This window comes from Jaculus jaculus, chromosome X (genome assembly GCF_020740685.1).
Source record: "Jaculus jaculus isolate mJacJac1 chromosome X, mJacJac1.mat.Y.cur, whole genome shotgun sequence".
NCBI lineage: Eukaryota > Metazoa > Chordata > Mammalia > Rodentia > Dipodidae > Jaculus > Jaculus jaculus.
The window spans coordinates 71912290-71929429 of record NC_059125.1 but is presented as its reverse complement, the minus strand read 5'-3'; the positions used below and the strand labels follow the sequence as shown (position 1 = coordinate 71929429).

The 17140-nt window shown below is 37.6% G+C and overlaps 1 protein-coding gene across 1 annotated transcript in view; it reads left to right on the top strand.

The window, feature by feature from the left end:
- Brwd3 (bromodomain and WD repeat domain containing 3) overlaps window positions 1–17140 on the top strand; it is a 162077-nt gene that overhangs the window by 73228 nt on the left and 71709 nt on the right. Inside the window, exons 12-16 of the mRNA XM_004669595.3 lie at window positions 5547–5587; window positions 9421–9525; window positions 10518–10671; window positions 14782–14916; window positions 15643–15771. Coding sequence (XP_004669652.1) covers window positions 5547–5587; window positions 9421–9525; window positions 10518–10671; window positions 14782–14916; window positions 15643–15771 — 564 coding nt within the window. The remainder of the gene's footprint in view (window positions 1–5546; window positions 5588–9420; window positions 9526–10517; window positions 10672–14781; window positions 14917–15642; window positions 15772–17140) is intronic.

The following is a 17140-nucleotide window of genomic DNA, read 5'->3' as shown; positions in this document are numbered from 1 at the left end:
GTGTGTATATAATGGTTCTTTTTTATTTTTTAAATATTTTTATTTATGTACTTACAAGTAGAGACGGGGGGGGGAGAGAATGGGCATACCAAGGCTTCTTGCCACTGCAAATGAATTCCACATGCTTGTGCGACTTTGTGTATCTGGCTTTACGTGGGTACTGGGGAATCAAACCTGTGTCCTTAGACTTTACAGTCAAACCCCTTAACCACTGAGCAATCTCTCTAGCTCTGCCCCTTCCTTTTTTGAGGTAGGATCTCACTGTAGATTAAGCTGACCTAGAATTCACTATGTAGTCTCTGGCTTGCCTTGAATTCACCATGGTCCTACTACCTTTGCTTCCTCAGTGCTGGGATTAAAGGCATGCACCACCACACCTGGATAATAATTATTTTAAAATCTATAGTCTCCCTACAATTTGTTGTTTATTTTCTTGATGATAACCATTCTTAAAGTGAGGTGATGTGGACTCTCATTGTTGTTATAATTTTTTGATAGGTAAGTTTGTTGAATACCTTTTCAAATATCTATTGGCCATTTGTATTTATTTTGAGAGATATTTATTCAGCTTTTTACCCATTTAGTGATTGGATGACTTGGATTTGTTTTTGGTTTTTCAATTATGTAATTCTATATAGATTGCAGATTTTAATCCTCTTTCCAATATATAGTTGTCAAATAATACTTTCTCATTCTGTAGGCTGCCATCTTACTCTCCTGATTGTTTACTTTGTTATATAGAAGGCTTCTTGTTTCATGCAGTCCCATTTTTTCAATACTTGTGATTACTTTGAAACTACAGTTATTTTCAGAATGTTCTTGCCAATGCCTTTTGTAATGGAGTGTTTTGTCCATGCATTTCTCAGGTTTTACATTAAGGTCCTTGATTCATTTTAAACTGATTTTTTACAGGGGGAGGTGAAGGATCTGGTTTCAATTTTATATATGTGGTTGCACAGTTTTTCCAGCATCTTTTGTTGATGACGCTGTCTTTCTGCAGTGTATGCTGTTTGCAGGTCTTCCAGAAGTTGGTGGTCGTGGGTGTATGATTTAATTTTTGTGTCTTAAAAAATATATTTAAGGAATGTGGGGTGAGGAGAGAAAGGGAGGGAGGGAGGGAGAGAGAGAGAGAGAGAGAGAGAGAGAGAGAGAGAAAGAGAGACAGAGAGACAGAGAGAATGGACACACCAAGTCCTCTAGTCAATGCAGACAAACTCCAGATGCATGCACCACCTTGTGTATGTAGCTTACATGTGTACTAGTGAAATGAACCTGGGTCCTTTGTCTTTGTAGGTAAGTGCCTTAACTGCTAAGCCATGTCTTCTACCCTTGAGCCATGTCTTGTTTTTATATCAGTATCATACAAAGTTTTGTCGCTATAATGCTGTAGTATAGTTTGAGGTCAGATTGTATGAAGTCTCCAGCATTCTTCTTTCTGCTTAGGATTGCTTTGCCAAATTTTGTGCTTCCCCCCCCCCCCTTTTTCAAGATGGGGTTTCAGTCTATCCCAGGCTAATCTGGAATTTACCATGTAGTCTCAGGGTGGCCTTGGACTCATGGTGATCCTCCTACCTCTGCCTCTCATGTGCTGGGATTAAAGGCATGTGTAACCATGCCTGGCTCCATTTGACTTTTATAGTTATTTCTAGTTTTAAAAAAGAATGCTATTGGAGGCTGGAGAGATGGCTTAGCAGTTAAAGTGCTTACCTGCAAAGCCAAAGGACCTAGGTTTGATTCACCCGTACCCACATAAGCCAGATACACAGGGTGGAGCCTGAGTCTGGAGTTTGTTTCCAGTGCCTAGAGGCCCTCGCATGCCCATTCTCTCTCTCTCTTTTTCTGCTTGCCCCCAATCAATAAAAAAAAAATACTAAGAAAAGAATGTCATTGAAACTTTGATAGGACTTGCACTGAATCTGTACGTTGTTTTCAGTATTATATCAACATTTCCCTTTTCTCTGTCAATACATGCACATGGGAGGTCTTCCCATGTTCTAATGTCTCTTTAGTTTTTTAATTCAGTTTCTTCAAGTTTTCATTGTAGAGGTATTTTACCTCTTTAGTTAGGCTTATTCTTAGGTATTTTACTTTTCTTTTGAAGTTAGCAATAGCAGTCTTATATAGAAATAGTAAGGTATATGCCATGGATGAAAGTCAGTGGTGTCTGACAACTGTCTTTGGAGTATCCTCATTTCCTGTCACTTTGTCAGGAAGATTTTGGTTACTATTGTTTAGTTATATCCCTAAATATCTCTCAAGCATCTGCTCTTCTTTATATATATATATATATATATGGCCCAGAATGACTTGGGATTCACTATGAAGTCTCAGAGTGGCCTTGAACTCACAGCAATCATCCTATCTGTGCCTCCCATGTGCTGAGTTTAAAGGTGTGCATCACCACACCTGGCTGTTATATCTTTAAGTAGTTATTTGCTTTTGTGGATATTTTTTATTTAGCTCACTTTGTTCCTCAAGATACCAATGTCTAAGCTATTGAAAACACTCAATATAGGTCTTAACAATACTGCTCTTTTTTTTGAGGTAGTCTCACTCTAGTGCAGGCTGATCTGGAACTTACTCTGTAGCCCAGGCTAGCCTTGAATTCATGGCAGCCCTCCTCCTTCAATCTCTTGAGTTCTGGGGTTAAAGACATGAAGTACATGCCTGGTTACCATTGCTGTTATTAAAACTGTTGACATCTTGCTTAGAATAGTATAAATGTACATCGGTAATCTATGTATGATTTCTCTGAAAGATGACTTAAAATATTTTGTGAGCTGGACATGATGGGGTACACATCTTTAATCCCAGCACTTGGGAAGCAGAGGTAGGAGGATCTCTGTGAGTTCGAGGCCACCCTGAGACTACATAGTAAATTCCAGGTCAGCATGCGCTAGAGCAAAACCCTACCTCGAAAAACAAACAAACAAAAACATTGTGAATTACAGAATCAATCAAGTCTATAAAATTTATACTCAAAGAAATCCCATTTACAAAGCTTCTGTGAACTTTCAGAAACAGACTTTTGCTTCTTTAAAGCACAAAATGGTACATCTTTTATGACCATACTGAATGGAGCTAGTTCTCACCTTATCGTTCCATATTCAAAATACTAAATCCTAAAAAAATGATTAATTTATAAGCAGGGCATGGCAGTGCATGCCTTTAATCCCAGCACTTGGGAGGCATAGGTAGGATAATTGTCATGAGTTCAAGTCCAGCCTGAGACCCTACCTTGAAAAATAAAAATAAAGTACTTGAATTATGAAAGAAAATAATTTGTACCAGCACTTGGGAGGCAGAGGTAGGAGGATCGCTGTGAGTTCAAGGCCACCCTGAGACAACAAGTAAATTCCAGGTCAGCCAGGACTAGTGTGAGATCCTACCTTGAAAATCCAAAAAAATAAAAATAAAAAATAAAATAAAATTTATTGTACCTCCCACAGGTACAACCATGATCTTCCTGAAGAGGGCCCTTAGGGCAATTGAAGAGAAGAGATATAAAAGGGACCATATTACCAGCGGTAATATGACCAATTTGGTAATATGACCAATTTGTAGTATGTTCTTATAATAACCTTCCCAATAAAATTTTTAAAAAGAAGAGCATAAACATGCTCAGAAATCTCATTCAAAGGCTATTAAGCATAAGTTCATTTCTACTAGAGCATGGCAGTTATTACCAAAGCAGTGTGTATATATGAGTACAGTCAAGTTTATTCATCATGGAGACAAGAGAGAATAAATGAATGAGAAAGACTTGTGGGGGGAGATGATGAAGAAAGAAAGTTTAGTAGTTGTATTTGCAGAGTTAAAAAGGAAAAACCCGAGAAAATAAATATTCTCTGTTCCATGAATAGCAATGTTAACATCAAAAGCCAATCCTTGCAACTGGCAGTGCACTTAGAATCTTTCAGTAAATTTTGTACTAATATCACTAAACTAAAATAAATCAGGAATTTATTTATTTATTTATTTATTTATTTCCATGGAACCCAGGCTGATCATAAACTTGTTGTTTAGCTGAGGATAACCTGGAACTCCTGATTTCCTACCTCCCAGGTGTTGGAATTACCAGAGTGCACTGTACAAAAATTCTGAGCATGGTGGTTGGTATCTGTAATCCTAGTGCTGAGGAGGCAGATACAGAAGGATCCTTAGCTCTAATTGGATGACCACTCCAACTTAGGTGGTAAGCTCCATGCTAGTGGAAGGTTTTACTATATCCTCGGCTGACCTGGAACTCAGTCTGTACCCCCAGGCTGGCCTCAAACTCCTGGTGATCTGCCTATCTTCTACTACTGGGATTAAAAATGTGCCAACAGAGTGACACCACAGGATATCTAGTGACCTTCACATGAGTGCATGTATATGTGCATGTGTATCTGTACCATATGTGTACCCACACACAAACTCACATAAAGTTAAGTACAGTTTGATAACTGAGGTGATTATGAAAATTGTACATTTGAGGATGTATTTTAACTTTATTGTCAAAGAAGAAGGTATAAAAAAATTACCAAATTTAGTTTGGTTTTAGTGTTATCATTTTGTATAAAAAAAATTCAAATTGTGTTTTTTTGTTGTTTGTTTTTGTTTAGCCCAAGCTGACCTGGAATTCACCAGGTCTTGAACTCACAGTGATCCTCCTACCTCTGCCTCCCATGTGCTTGGATTAAAGACATATACCACTACGATTGGCTTTCAAATTGTGTATATTGGTGAATGTATTCTCATAAAAGTAAGCTGTGTGGAAGTATATGAATTTTTTTTAATTCTGAAAAAAGTTAGAAATGTTTTTCAACTATTATTTTAAGTGTTTTGTTAGTTTACTGGGCTGTCTTAATAGAAGACAATAAATTTACATCTATCCCAGTCAGTGTCTCTTGAGATAAGATTTATAAGCTTGTACATTTGTATTTGGTTTGTTTCAAAATGCAACTTCCTTATTCAGTACCTTGTTTTAAGCTTCAATGATTTTCATTTTATTTGAAAAATAGTATTTAAAATTATTTATGTATTTGCAAGGAGAGAGAAAAGAAACAGAGAGAGAATGGGCATACCAGGGCCTCCAGCCTCTGCAAACAAATTGCAGATGCATGCATCACTTTGTGCATCTGGCCTTACTTGGGTATTGAGGGTAATCAAACCTGTATCACTAGGATTTGTAGACAAGCACCTTCACCGCTGGTCCATCTCTCTAGCCCTGAAAATTAGTATATTTAATAAAAATCATAGCACTAAAATATCTACTCCATATGGGGCTAGAAAAACTTCTCAGTGGTTAAGGCACTTGCCTGCAAAGCCTAACAACCTGGGTTTGATTTCCCAGTACTCATGTATAGGCAGATGCCCAAGGTGGCACAGGCATCTGGAGTTTGTAGTGGCTGGAAGTCCTGACATGCCCTTTTTCTCTCTGCTTGCAAATAAGTTAAAAAAATTAAAATTATTCCATAGTTCTTTTACAGGTAAATTTAGGGGAAGAACAATTTATTCATTTTCCACATAAGTTATTTTTAACTAAATTCTGTTTTGTGTTTTAGGATAAAGTTGTTGCTGTTCAGTTCTGTAACAATGGAGACAGGTAATTATGGACTACATATTTTTCTAAACAAATGTTCAATATGTGATTAACATGTAATTATAGTATTCCTTCCAAACCAGCTACTTCTACTATAGATATCTTTTATTATTTGTGTGATTTTTGTTTGTTTGTTTTTCAAGGTAGAGTCTCTATCCCAGGCTGACCTGGAATTCACTATGTAATCTCAGGGTAGCCTTGAACTCACTGTGAAAGTGCTGGAATTAAGGTGTGTGCCACCATGCCCAGCTTGTATGTGTGATTTTTTTTTTTTTTTTTTTGAGGTAGAGTCTTAATCTAGCCCAGGCTGACATGTAACTCCATCTGTATTTCCAGGCTGGCTTTGAACTCATAGTGATACTTCTACCTCTGTCTCTTGAGTACTAAGATTAAAGGCATGTGCCAACACACCCACCTAGATACCATTTTTTTTCCATTTGGTTTTTTTTTTTTTTTTTTTTTTTTCTTTCAAGGCTGGGTTTCAGTATTTCTGGCTGAGCTGGATCTCTCTGTAATCCCAGGCTGGCCTCAATTCACTGAGATCCTCCTACCTTTCCCTCTAGTATGCTGGGATTAAATGTGTGCACCATGTATGGTGACACCTTTTGTGCAGTATTTAAATATTTATTTATGCTTCAAAAATGTAAACCCAAATGCTGGGATTCAAGGCATGTGCCACCATACCCAGAAATCTTTCAATTAAAAAAATATTTATTTATTTGCAAGCAGAGAGACAGAGAGGAGATAGATAGATGCATGTACCACTTTATGCCTCTGACTTTATGTAATTAATGGGGAATCAAACCCTGCTCATTAGGCATTATGGAAAAGAGTGTTAACCCCTGAACAATATCTCCAACCCTGTATTTATTTTGACTTCCTCTGCATATCTGTATTACCAGTTATGATACATTATTTCTGTCTATAAAGTCAGCTGGTATAAGCAGGTATCTGTGAACCCTTTAGAATAATTGACCCTCAAGCCAAGTGTGGTTGTGCACACCCTCAATCCCAGCAAAGGTAGGTGGCTCATCATGAGTTTGAGACCATCCTGAGACTACATAGTGAATTCCAGGTCAGTATGGGCTAGAGTGAGACCCTACCTCAAAAAAAAAAAAAAAAAAAAAAAAAAAGAACAAAACAACAAAGAATACTTGACCCTCAAATGTATTAATCTACCCTGGTCTAGCATGTGATACAGACTATTTTGCTTACCATACATTTGTATCTATATATGTCTGTAAGGAATTTATTTAGGTGACTTTTATTTCTAAATAGCTTTTGGGTAGTAGAAATAAAAATGTTGAATTTGTTTATCTTCATGAAATATAAAAGTAAATAATGATTGTCCACATATGATTTCTATATTCAGAATGATAAAACCTTTAAATAATTTTTAAGATTTACTTAACTACATTGTACTTAATTATATACTTTGATAAGGGTAGTTACTATACTTTCCTGTTGGAAGCATCTGAATTTTTTTTTTTTTTACAATTTTTAACCTATTAGTAAATGTACCTTTAAAAACTACTACCCCTTACAGTAAGGTTTGTGGATGATTTTACTCTTTGTGCATTCTTGATATTCTCTGTACTTATTTCTTATATTACTAGAAGAAGAAATAATCCATCTCTTAAAATTTATCCAGTTTTACTAATAATCAAAGAAATGCAAGTTAAAATAATGGCACTATTTTCCCTTTCAGAATAAGAACATAATGTAAATTTATAATACCTAGTATTGACAAAGGTTTTGGAAAATAAACATGTTCTTAAAAGTTTTAATAAAATATTAAGTTGTTTTCTTAAGTTTCAGGAGAAAAGTTGGCAGTACTTATAAAAAGCTTTATTTATTTGTAAGCAGAGAGATAAAAGAAAGACAGAGAGAATGAGCACACCAGGGCCTCCAGCTACTGCAGACTGACTCCAGATGCATGCACCACATTGTGCATCTGGCTTTACGTAGGAACTGGAGAATTGAACTAAGATCCTTAGGCTTTTCAGGCAAGCACCTTAATTGCTGAGCCATCTCTCCTGTCCCATCAAAAACTTTTTTAAGCCAGGTGGGGTGGTGCACGCCTTTTAATTCCAGTACTTGGGAGGCAGAGGTAGGAGGATCACCATGAGTTTGAGGCCACCCTGAGATTACATAGTGAATTCCAGGTCAGCCTTGGCTAGAATGAGACTCTACCTCAAAAAAAAAAAAAAAAACCCACAAAACAAACAAAAACAAAACCTTTTTGTTAAGCCAGCTGTAGTGGCACATGCCTTTAAACCCAGCACTTGGGAGGCAGAGGTAGGAGGATGGCTGTGAGTTTGAGGCCAGCCTGAGACTACATAGTGAATTCCAGGTCAGCCTGGGCTAGAGTGAAACCCTACCTTGAAAAACAACAACAAAAAAACGTTTTTAAGGCCATGCCTATTCTAACTGAGTAAAGATACATATAAGGTTGTGCAAAGTTATATGGTAATGTTCTTCACAGAATATTTAATGTTGAAGGCTGGAAATAATTTTTGTTTTGTTTTGTTTTTCGAGGTAGAGTCTCACACTAGCCTAGGCTGACCTGGAATTCACTATGTAGTCTCAGGGTGGCCTTGAACTCACAGCGATCCTCTTACCTCTGCCTCCCGAGTGCTGGGATTAAAGGCGTGCGCCACCACGCCCGGCTTGGAAATAATTTTTGATCATTAAAAGATTCAATGAATAAAATTTTTGTACGTCTATACAGGTAAATTAGAAGTAGAATACAAAATAGTTAAGCTAGTTAATAATATTATATATTAAAATTCTGTTTCCTAGAGGGGAAATATGTCAGTATATATGCATATATTTGAGTTTTTAGTTTTTTGAGACATTGTCTCACTGTGAATGTAGCTCAGGCTGTTGTTTGAACTGGTGCTCTTCCTGCCTCACATTCTTGTGTATTGCTATTATAGGCATGTACTATTACAACTGGCTTTTAAAGTATTAACAATGACAGACTTGTGTATACATACCATTTCACTTTAATAATATCTATTAACATACAGTTTCTATTACAAAAATCAATAGTTTTTTCCTATATTTATAGGATTGTGGAACCATCTTCATTAATTTCAGAAAGTCATCATTGCCCCCTGAAAAAGTGCATTCTATTTAGCTGTCAGTTATCAAAACTTTTAACCCTCCTTCTCCAGCTCAGGCCAGTGGGTATGAGCATTAAGAGAAGTGCTTACTGGGCAGTTTGGTGAACATAGTGTATACATTTAACCAAATATCAGCAGACATTACACCCCTAGGGCTCATCACTACTCCTGTTATAGGTTTTTAGTATCAGGCATGTATTCTCTCCCATGGAGTGGGCCTCCATTCCATTGGAGGAATACCATACCTGATTAATTAGAGAGTGGTTGGTTTCCCCCATAATAGACGTGCCACTATTGCACCCATTAGCTCATTTGGCCTGGCTGACCAAATTTAAGGCTCGCAGTGTCCACTGTTGAGTATCTCCACTGGTGATTTCTGTCTGTCCCACTGAATTGCGTGCAGCATAGCTTTTTCCAGCTTTCTGTCAGCTAGCCTACATGGAGGAGATTTTTCAGCTCAGCTCTAGCAGGATTTCTCAGTGACCTTGCAGCCCAAGCTGGCATTGCTTTTGTTTTTTAAAGGTAGAGTATCACTGTAGCCTAGGCTGACCTGGAAGTCACTCTATAGTTCCTCCTAACTCTGCCTCCTGAGTGCTGAGATTTATGGTGTGTACCACCATGCCCAGCCATATTAGTTTTATAGCCAGGAAAAAAATGATTCTGATTTTGCAAAAAAGTCACAAGATTCTTTTATCTTTTCCTTTTCAGTTTAAGATTTGTTAGTGGAAGTAGAGATGGAACAGCAAGGATCTGGCAGTATCAGCAGCAAGAATGGAAGAGTATAGTTTTAGATATGGCTACTAAAATGAGTGGGTAAGAGTGCATAGATATTTCTATGGTTCACACATATATCATTTTTGCATTGCCTCCTATTTAATGGTGAGCATAATTTTTATATAAGTAAATAGTTTGAAATTAATTTGCAGACATGAAATTTGCTTGTATACCCAGTTTTTTTTTAACAAATTTTAATGATGTTGATTGATGGACTGGAACATTGTGGGTTTACATGAATTCTACTCTAGTATGACCTTCAGATCTCTATACTTGACTGATAACCTCTGCTTTGGTATTCTATAGGTCTTTTTTTGATGTGTACAGTACTTTTTCCTAGAGGGTTATTCATGTTAAATACTATAATATGTTTAACTTTCTCCTAATTTGCTGAGGATTGCCTTATAATATTTTGTGTTATGAGTATTCCTTCTCAGTATTATGTTGTATACATAGTCAGCATCCTGATCCTGTTTTATCACTTTCATGGTTGATTAGAAGTAATGCCATTTCTTCATGATATGGAGTAATAAATCAGCTAATTATTTATTAATAATATAAATCTCATTTTATAGTCAGTGCCAACTGCTGTTAATATAATCACTGCATATCACACCACTTTTTTTTTTTTACAAAGTTTTTTACAAAGTTTGTTTTTGGAAGTAATAGTAAGTTGATAATTTGGTCATTATGTGTTTTATTGACTGATAGCATAATCATAATTTGGATTTCATTTTACAAGAAATATGTAGATTTCCTTCTATTTGTATATTTCCTGTGATTGTAAGTAACTATTTACCTAATACATTCCAAATTTTTTTAACCTTTTTCTCCCTGATATAAACTTACAGGTAATGTCCTATGAGGGTAAAGTTATAATTTTTATTTATCTCATGAGTACCTAAAGTCTATATTTAGATTTCTTTTTAAATCTAAAAGTAACATGTTACTGGAGATATTTAGTCACAATTTGATTTATGTTTCTTTGTTAAAATGCATAAGATATGAGTTCTACAAATTGTTTTATTCAGGAATAGTTTGACATCTGCAGAAGACAAAGTCACTAAACTAAAGGTGACTATGGTGGCTTGGGATCGCTATGATACTACAGTTATTACTGCAGTAAACAATTTCCTTTTGAAAGTATGGAATTCTACCACAGGTCAGCTTCTTCATACTTTATCTGTAAGTATTTTACTTTCAAGTGTCATTAAAATGGTGCTGGGGAGCTGGGCATGGTGGCACACACCTTTAATCCCAGCACTCGGGAGGCAGAGGTAGGAGGATCACCGTGAGTTCAAGGTCACCCTGAGACTACATAGTGAATTCTAAGTCAGCCTGGGCTAGAGTGAGACCCTACCTCCAAAAACAAAACAAAAAAAATTAATAAAAAAATACAGTGGTGCTGGGGAGATGGCTCAGTGGTAAAAGCAGTTGCTATGTAAATGTGGCAGCCTGAGTTCAGATCCCTAGAACCCACAAAATTGCCAGACTTAGTAACATGTATCTGTAATCCCATTTCTCCTGCAGTGAGATGGGCGGTAGAGACAGGAGAATTCAAGAAGCTTGTGGGCCAACTAAACTAGTTTATACACTGGTGAGCATCACCACCTGTATGGTGGTTCTAATGTAAAAAACGGTACCCGTAATTTTTTATTATTGACAGTTTCCATAATTATAGACAATAAACCATAATAATCCCCTTCCCCTTATTTTCCCTTTCAGATCTCCACTCTCCATCATAGCTTTCCTTCCCCAATCAGCCTCTCTTTTATTTTGATGTCATTATCTTTTCCTCCTATTATGATGGTTTTGTTTAGGTAGTGTCAGACACTGTGAGTCCATTTTGTGCCTGGAGGAGCACATTGTAAGGAGTCCTACATTTCCTTTGGTTCTTAAATTCTTTCTGCCACCTCTTCCACAATGGACACTGAGTCATGAAGGTGTGATGGAGGTGTTTCAGTGTTGAGTACTCCTCCATCATGTCTTCTTATCACTATGGTGACTTTTTTTTATCATCCCAGAGGTCACCACCATCTGAAAAGAGAATTTTCTCTAACCAAAAGTGAGAGGAGCTTTAATATATGGGTATGAACATTAAGATGAGTGTTTATTGGGCAGTTTGGTGAGCATACCATATGCATTTAGCCAGATACCAGCAGGTGTTAGACCCTTAGGGTTCATGACTTCCCCCATCATAGAGTTTCAGTATCAGACCTGTATTCCCGTCTGTGGAGCAGGCCTCCAGTCCAATTAGAGAGCAGTTGGTTTCCCCCATAACAGACATGCCACTGTTGCACCAATTGCTCATTTTCCCTGGCTGGCTAAACTTTAGGCTTACTGTCCACTACTGTTTATCTCCACTGATGACTTCTCTCTCTCTCTCATGGAACTATATGCAGCGTAGCTTTTTCCAGCTTTCTGTCAGCTGGTCTACATGGAGGAGGTTTTCAGCTCAGATCCAGCAGGATTTCTCAGTGACATTGCAGCCCAAGCATGTGGAGTCTTCAGCAATAGGGTCTTACCATCTATTCCTGGTGGGAAACCAAGGGTCTCGGCAATGGCCTGTAATGTTTTGGGGGCATCAGAGACCTCCCTGGCCAACAACTCACTGGAAGGTATCTCCTGGCACTGAAAATTTTCTAGTAACAATCTATGGCTTCTGGGTGCCTATCATTTTTAATTAAGCCTTCCACTTACTTCTCAGCTGGAGGAACATTAGGCAGATAGAGCCTTTGCTGAAGGAGGTGTGTTTCTGGGGGCGGAGCGTAAGGTTGATTTGTTTATCTCCAGTGTGTTAAAAGCACCTGCTGTTGCTATTCTCTCTCTTTACTGAGGGTGCATAATCAGTGAACCAGCTTCCTCTACCATGATTAAGCTTCCTCTTTAAACTGTAAGTGTGAAAGAAATCCTTTCCTCACATAATCTGGTTGTTGTTGGGTGTTTGCCCTAGCAATGAGAAGCTAACTGCTACATGTCTTACCAAGCAAGGTAGAATATGAGGACTGATAACTGAAAGTTGTCCCCTGACCTTCATATGCATACTCTGGCACCAGGAATCTTGTACTCACACCAGAACACACACACACACACACACACACACACACACACACACACACACACGCACTCTCTCTCTCTTTCTTTCCCTCCCTCCCTCTCTCTCTCTCTCTCTCTCTCTCTCTCTCTCTCCTTTCTCCCTCCACACAGAAACACACACATGTCTTTGAAACAGTCAGACTCCGAGAGTGTAGCTCTTTGATGAGGCTCTTGCCACTCATGTGAGCTGTGAGCTGATTTCTTTGTCACTAAGACAATGGAAAGGAATTATTTAAACCTGTTGCAGTGATGCCTGCCTATACTTTCAGCACTCAGGAAGCTGAGGTAGGGGGATCATTAAACCCAGGAGCTTTAGAGTGATGTGGGTAATATAAGAACAGTTCAAGGAGTACATTATTGTACAATATAAGTCTTAGCTTATATTTTATAGCTTAATAGCCTTTGAATAAGTAGTTTCTTTCAAGATCTTGTATTTATCCATTTTTATTATGCACTCAACAATATATGTTAATTTGTTAAAGTTTATAGGGTTTTTTACTGTTATTGTTTTTTTTTTAATTAATTAATTTATTTATTTGAGAGTGACAGACACAGAGAGAAAGATAGATAGAGGGAGAGAGAGAGAATGGGCACGCCAGGGCTTCCAGCCTCTGCAAACGAACTCCAGATGTGTGCGCCCCCTTGTGCATCTGGCTAACGTGGGACCTGGGGAACCGAGCCTTGAACCGGGGTCCTTAGGCTTCACAGGCAAGTGCTTAATCGCTAAGCCATCTCTCCAGCCCTTTACTGTTATTGTTTTAAAGGTAGTCTGTGTTTTCTATCTTTAGTGAACAGTTTATGTAAGCAATAGCTAGATGAAAGAGGAAAAACCTGGAGGCAGCTGGGTATAGTAGCCCATGCCTATAATCCTAGGATTTTTTTTGTTATAGCTTGTTTTGTTTTGATGAAGTACTACCTTTCTATGTTGCCAAGATTTTCTAGAATTTGCCATGTAGTCCCATGAGGGCTTTGAACTTGCAGTCATTCTGCCTCAGCCTACTGAGTGTTGGGATTGTAGGTATGTGCCACCACGTCTTGTTTATTTTGTTTTCTGTTTAGTGCTTTTATTTATTTATTTGACAGAAAGAGAGAGAGAGAGAGAATGGGCATGCCAGGGCCTCCAGCCACTGCAAATGAATTCCAGATGTGTGAATCCCCTTGTGCCTCTGTCTAACGTGGTTCCTGGGGAATTGAACGTGGGTCCTTTGGCTTTGCAGGCAAATGCCTTATCCACTGTGTCATGCCTCCAGCCCTGTTTAGTGCTTTTAAAAACATTTTTAAAATGTAAAACAAAAAGTTACTGGCTTACAAGCTGCATGTGCAAATGTGTAGGAACCATATTTATCCTTATCTAAGGTCTCTATGTATTGATATAATTTGATTTACTGAAGAGAAAGCATAAAACAGTGTGGTAGTACATAAACTTATTTTGTAGCAGCAATTTTTTTTTTCCAGTTAACATCATAGGTGGAAATTGCAGGTAGAAACAGAGCCTAGACACCACTACTTGTCCTTTGAATGTATCATGGGATCTTCCAAAATACAGTTTGGTATTTTTTTATTTACAAATTTGTGTTGTCCTAATGAATTGAACCTGGGCTGGAAGGCTTTGCCAACAAGTGCCTTTAACCACTGAGCCATTTTCTCAGCCCTTAAATACAGTTTTAATTCCAATGATAAAGGGTGCTGGGTGAAAATCAATGAAGTTTTGTTATTGTGGCAACATTGAATGTTGGTGATTCTGTGTACCTGCCTTTCTCCCTTCTTTTTTCCCTTTCCTCACTTTCTCCTTCCCTTCGTCCCTTCTTTACTTCTTTCCTTTTTTTTTCTATGTAGTCAAAGATGATATTGGCCCCTAACCTTCCTGCCACCACCTCCCAAATGTTGGGAGTACAGGAGGCATTTAATATGCCTGGCTTGTCACATTTTCTGTGGCCTTTCAAAAATAGGAGCCTTAGATATCCAATTATAGTTCAGGGGACTGTTTAATTAGTGTCAAGCACACTTCTGGGTCGTCTGCCTATGGCATATTTTATAAAATCATATTTATGCACTTTGGAAATTCTCACTGAAAGCTATGATCAAGTGGACATTAGCAAATGACATTGAATTGATATGCAAGAATTTGTCTCAGCTTGATAGTGCTCTTATAGTCTTAGCACAAATAAACCAGATATTTGGTATTGTTTTTTATCATAGGGACATGATGATGAAGTATTTGTTCTGGAAGCACATCCATTTGATCAAAGGATCATACTTTCAGCAGGTCATGATGGGAACATATTTATTTGGGATCTTGATCGGGGGACCAAAATTCGAAATTACTTTAATATGGTAAGAGCAATATGTTTATTTAGTTCTAACCTTATTTTTCTGGTATGGTTACTTAGTAATTGAATTATACCTAGTGAAGAGTTGAAAATGGTAGTACAAGCTTTTAGTCCCAGCACTGGGGAGGCTAACGTAGGAAGATTACCATGAGTTCAAAATCAGCATGGGGCAATCGAGTGAGGTCCAGGTCAGCCTGGGATAGAATGAGATCCTGCCTCAGGAAAAAAACAAAAAACAAAAACAACAACAACAACAAAAAACCTGTGTGTGTGTGTGTACACCTAGTGCAAAGAAATCATTTCTCATCTGTGTTTTAATTTGTAATAATTCAGAGAATGATTCAAGGCTTGAGAATAACTCCAGTTGAGAGAACTTTCAGCATGACTGTTATATTAATGTGAGAATTTTCCAGATTCTGACCCTTAAGTTTAAAGCTAATTCAGCCAAATTTCTTAATTTTAGATTTTAAATGTAACAAAAATAACAAGTTATTGTTTAAATTATAACTTATTGATTATAAAAGTGACTATATCTGCCTCTGATTTACCCCATATAGCTTAGTTGTCAGTAGGTTATTTGACAAGCAGATGTATTTAGAGTTCTGATAACAGAAGCCAGACAATATATTGATGTATCACAGAATGCAAGTTACTAGCGAGGGGAAACTTTTGCCTATTTACTATTGAAAATGGCCCTTAAAATGATTTAAAAGACTCATTTGAATTTCAGATTGAAGGCCAAGGTCATGGTGCAGTATTTGATTGTAAATTTTCACCAGATGGAAACCATTTTGCCTGCACAGATTCTCATGGGCATTTGTTGCTTTTTGGTTTTGGATGCAGTAAATACTATGAAAAGGTTAGTATATTTAACTTTGCTGGAGAAAGCATTTTAAAATTGTATCATTCACAGATAAAAATATCATTGTATTTATACATTATACATATGGACATTTTCATACCACTTCTTATCTCCTTTCTCACTCCCCCTTTCTATTAGTATCTTATGTTCCCCTATAAACTTTTGTTTTTGCTTTCATGTCATATACATAAATGATTTCATGTATGTTTATAAAATCTAGGAACCACATATAATAGAGAACATACCATATTTACTTTTCTGAAGCTAATTTTGTTAATATAATTATCTCCAATTTCATCCATTTTTAATTCAAAAACATAACTTTCTTCTTTTTTCTGTAATTAAGTTGCAATTTGTATTCATACATTGTGTGTTGGTACTATTATTTCGATCCTCCCTGTCCTTACTCCACTGAGGGCTCTCCTTAGTGGGATTGCTATTATTTACCATGGAGTTGTAAGTAATGGGTTCTATGAGCAGCAGTCAGTCATTGTGGGCGGGGAGGCAATGCCTTTGTATATTCCCATTCACCCTATGGCTCTTACATTCTTTCTTCCCCTTCTTCGGCAATATCCCAAGCCTTGGTGTGTATGCTTTAATTCTATTTGAGTGTTGAATTCTCAGCAGTGTCTGGATTTCTGCTTCAGCATATTTTGACTAGCTTCAGTGTCTGTCTCTGTCATCATGGTGCAGGTTGTCAGGCTCACTGTGTGTGGAAGCATCACTCTTACTTTTCTCACTGGTTCCTCTGTGTTTGTACCTGGGCCTTAGCTGCTGTGCTGGGATTGTTCACCTGATCATATGGAATCAGTTATCTCTTGTCTTGTTTATAGGTTTTGGTTGTCCCTGGTTCTTGCTGTTTTCTGAAAAAGAAAAACAGATTCTCCAAGGGAGAGTGAGATCAGCATGGGTTAAAGGCAATAAGCATTGCTAATTTAGATAGATTTTGGTGGGTGTAGCCTCACTTTTGGGAAAACAGTAGTGGAAGGTGCTCATTGGTGTCCGTAATGTTGGTCGCCATAGAATTCTGACTTAGTTTCCAGCTCCAGCTCTTAGTTTCTTTCCACTGAGCAGATCTCTTAGCTAATCAGAAAGCCATTGCTTACCCACTTAGTCTGTATGCCACTATTGTATAGGTGTGTACCTCTTTTCAGGCTAGTTGCTTGCATATAGCAGGTTCTCCTGCTTGCTCACAGTGTTGTTGGCATTTTCATTCAGCAACCCATGTAGGCCTTTTTAGCACTATAAGGGCTAACCATATGGCAGCTGGCTTCCTTCTATATTCAGCCAGTTCTCTAGATGTTCTGGTTGTCAGCATGTGGCATCTTCAGTAACAGAGTCTTAGCTTTCACCTCAAGTGAGTAGT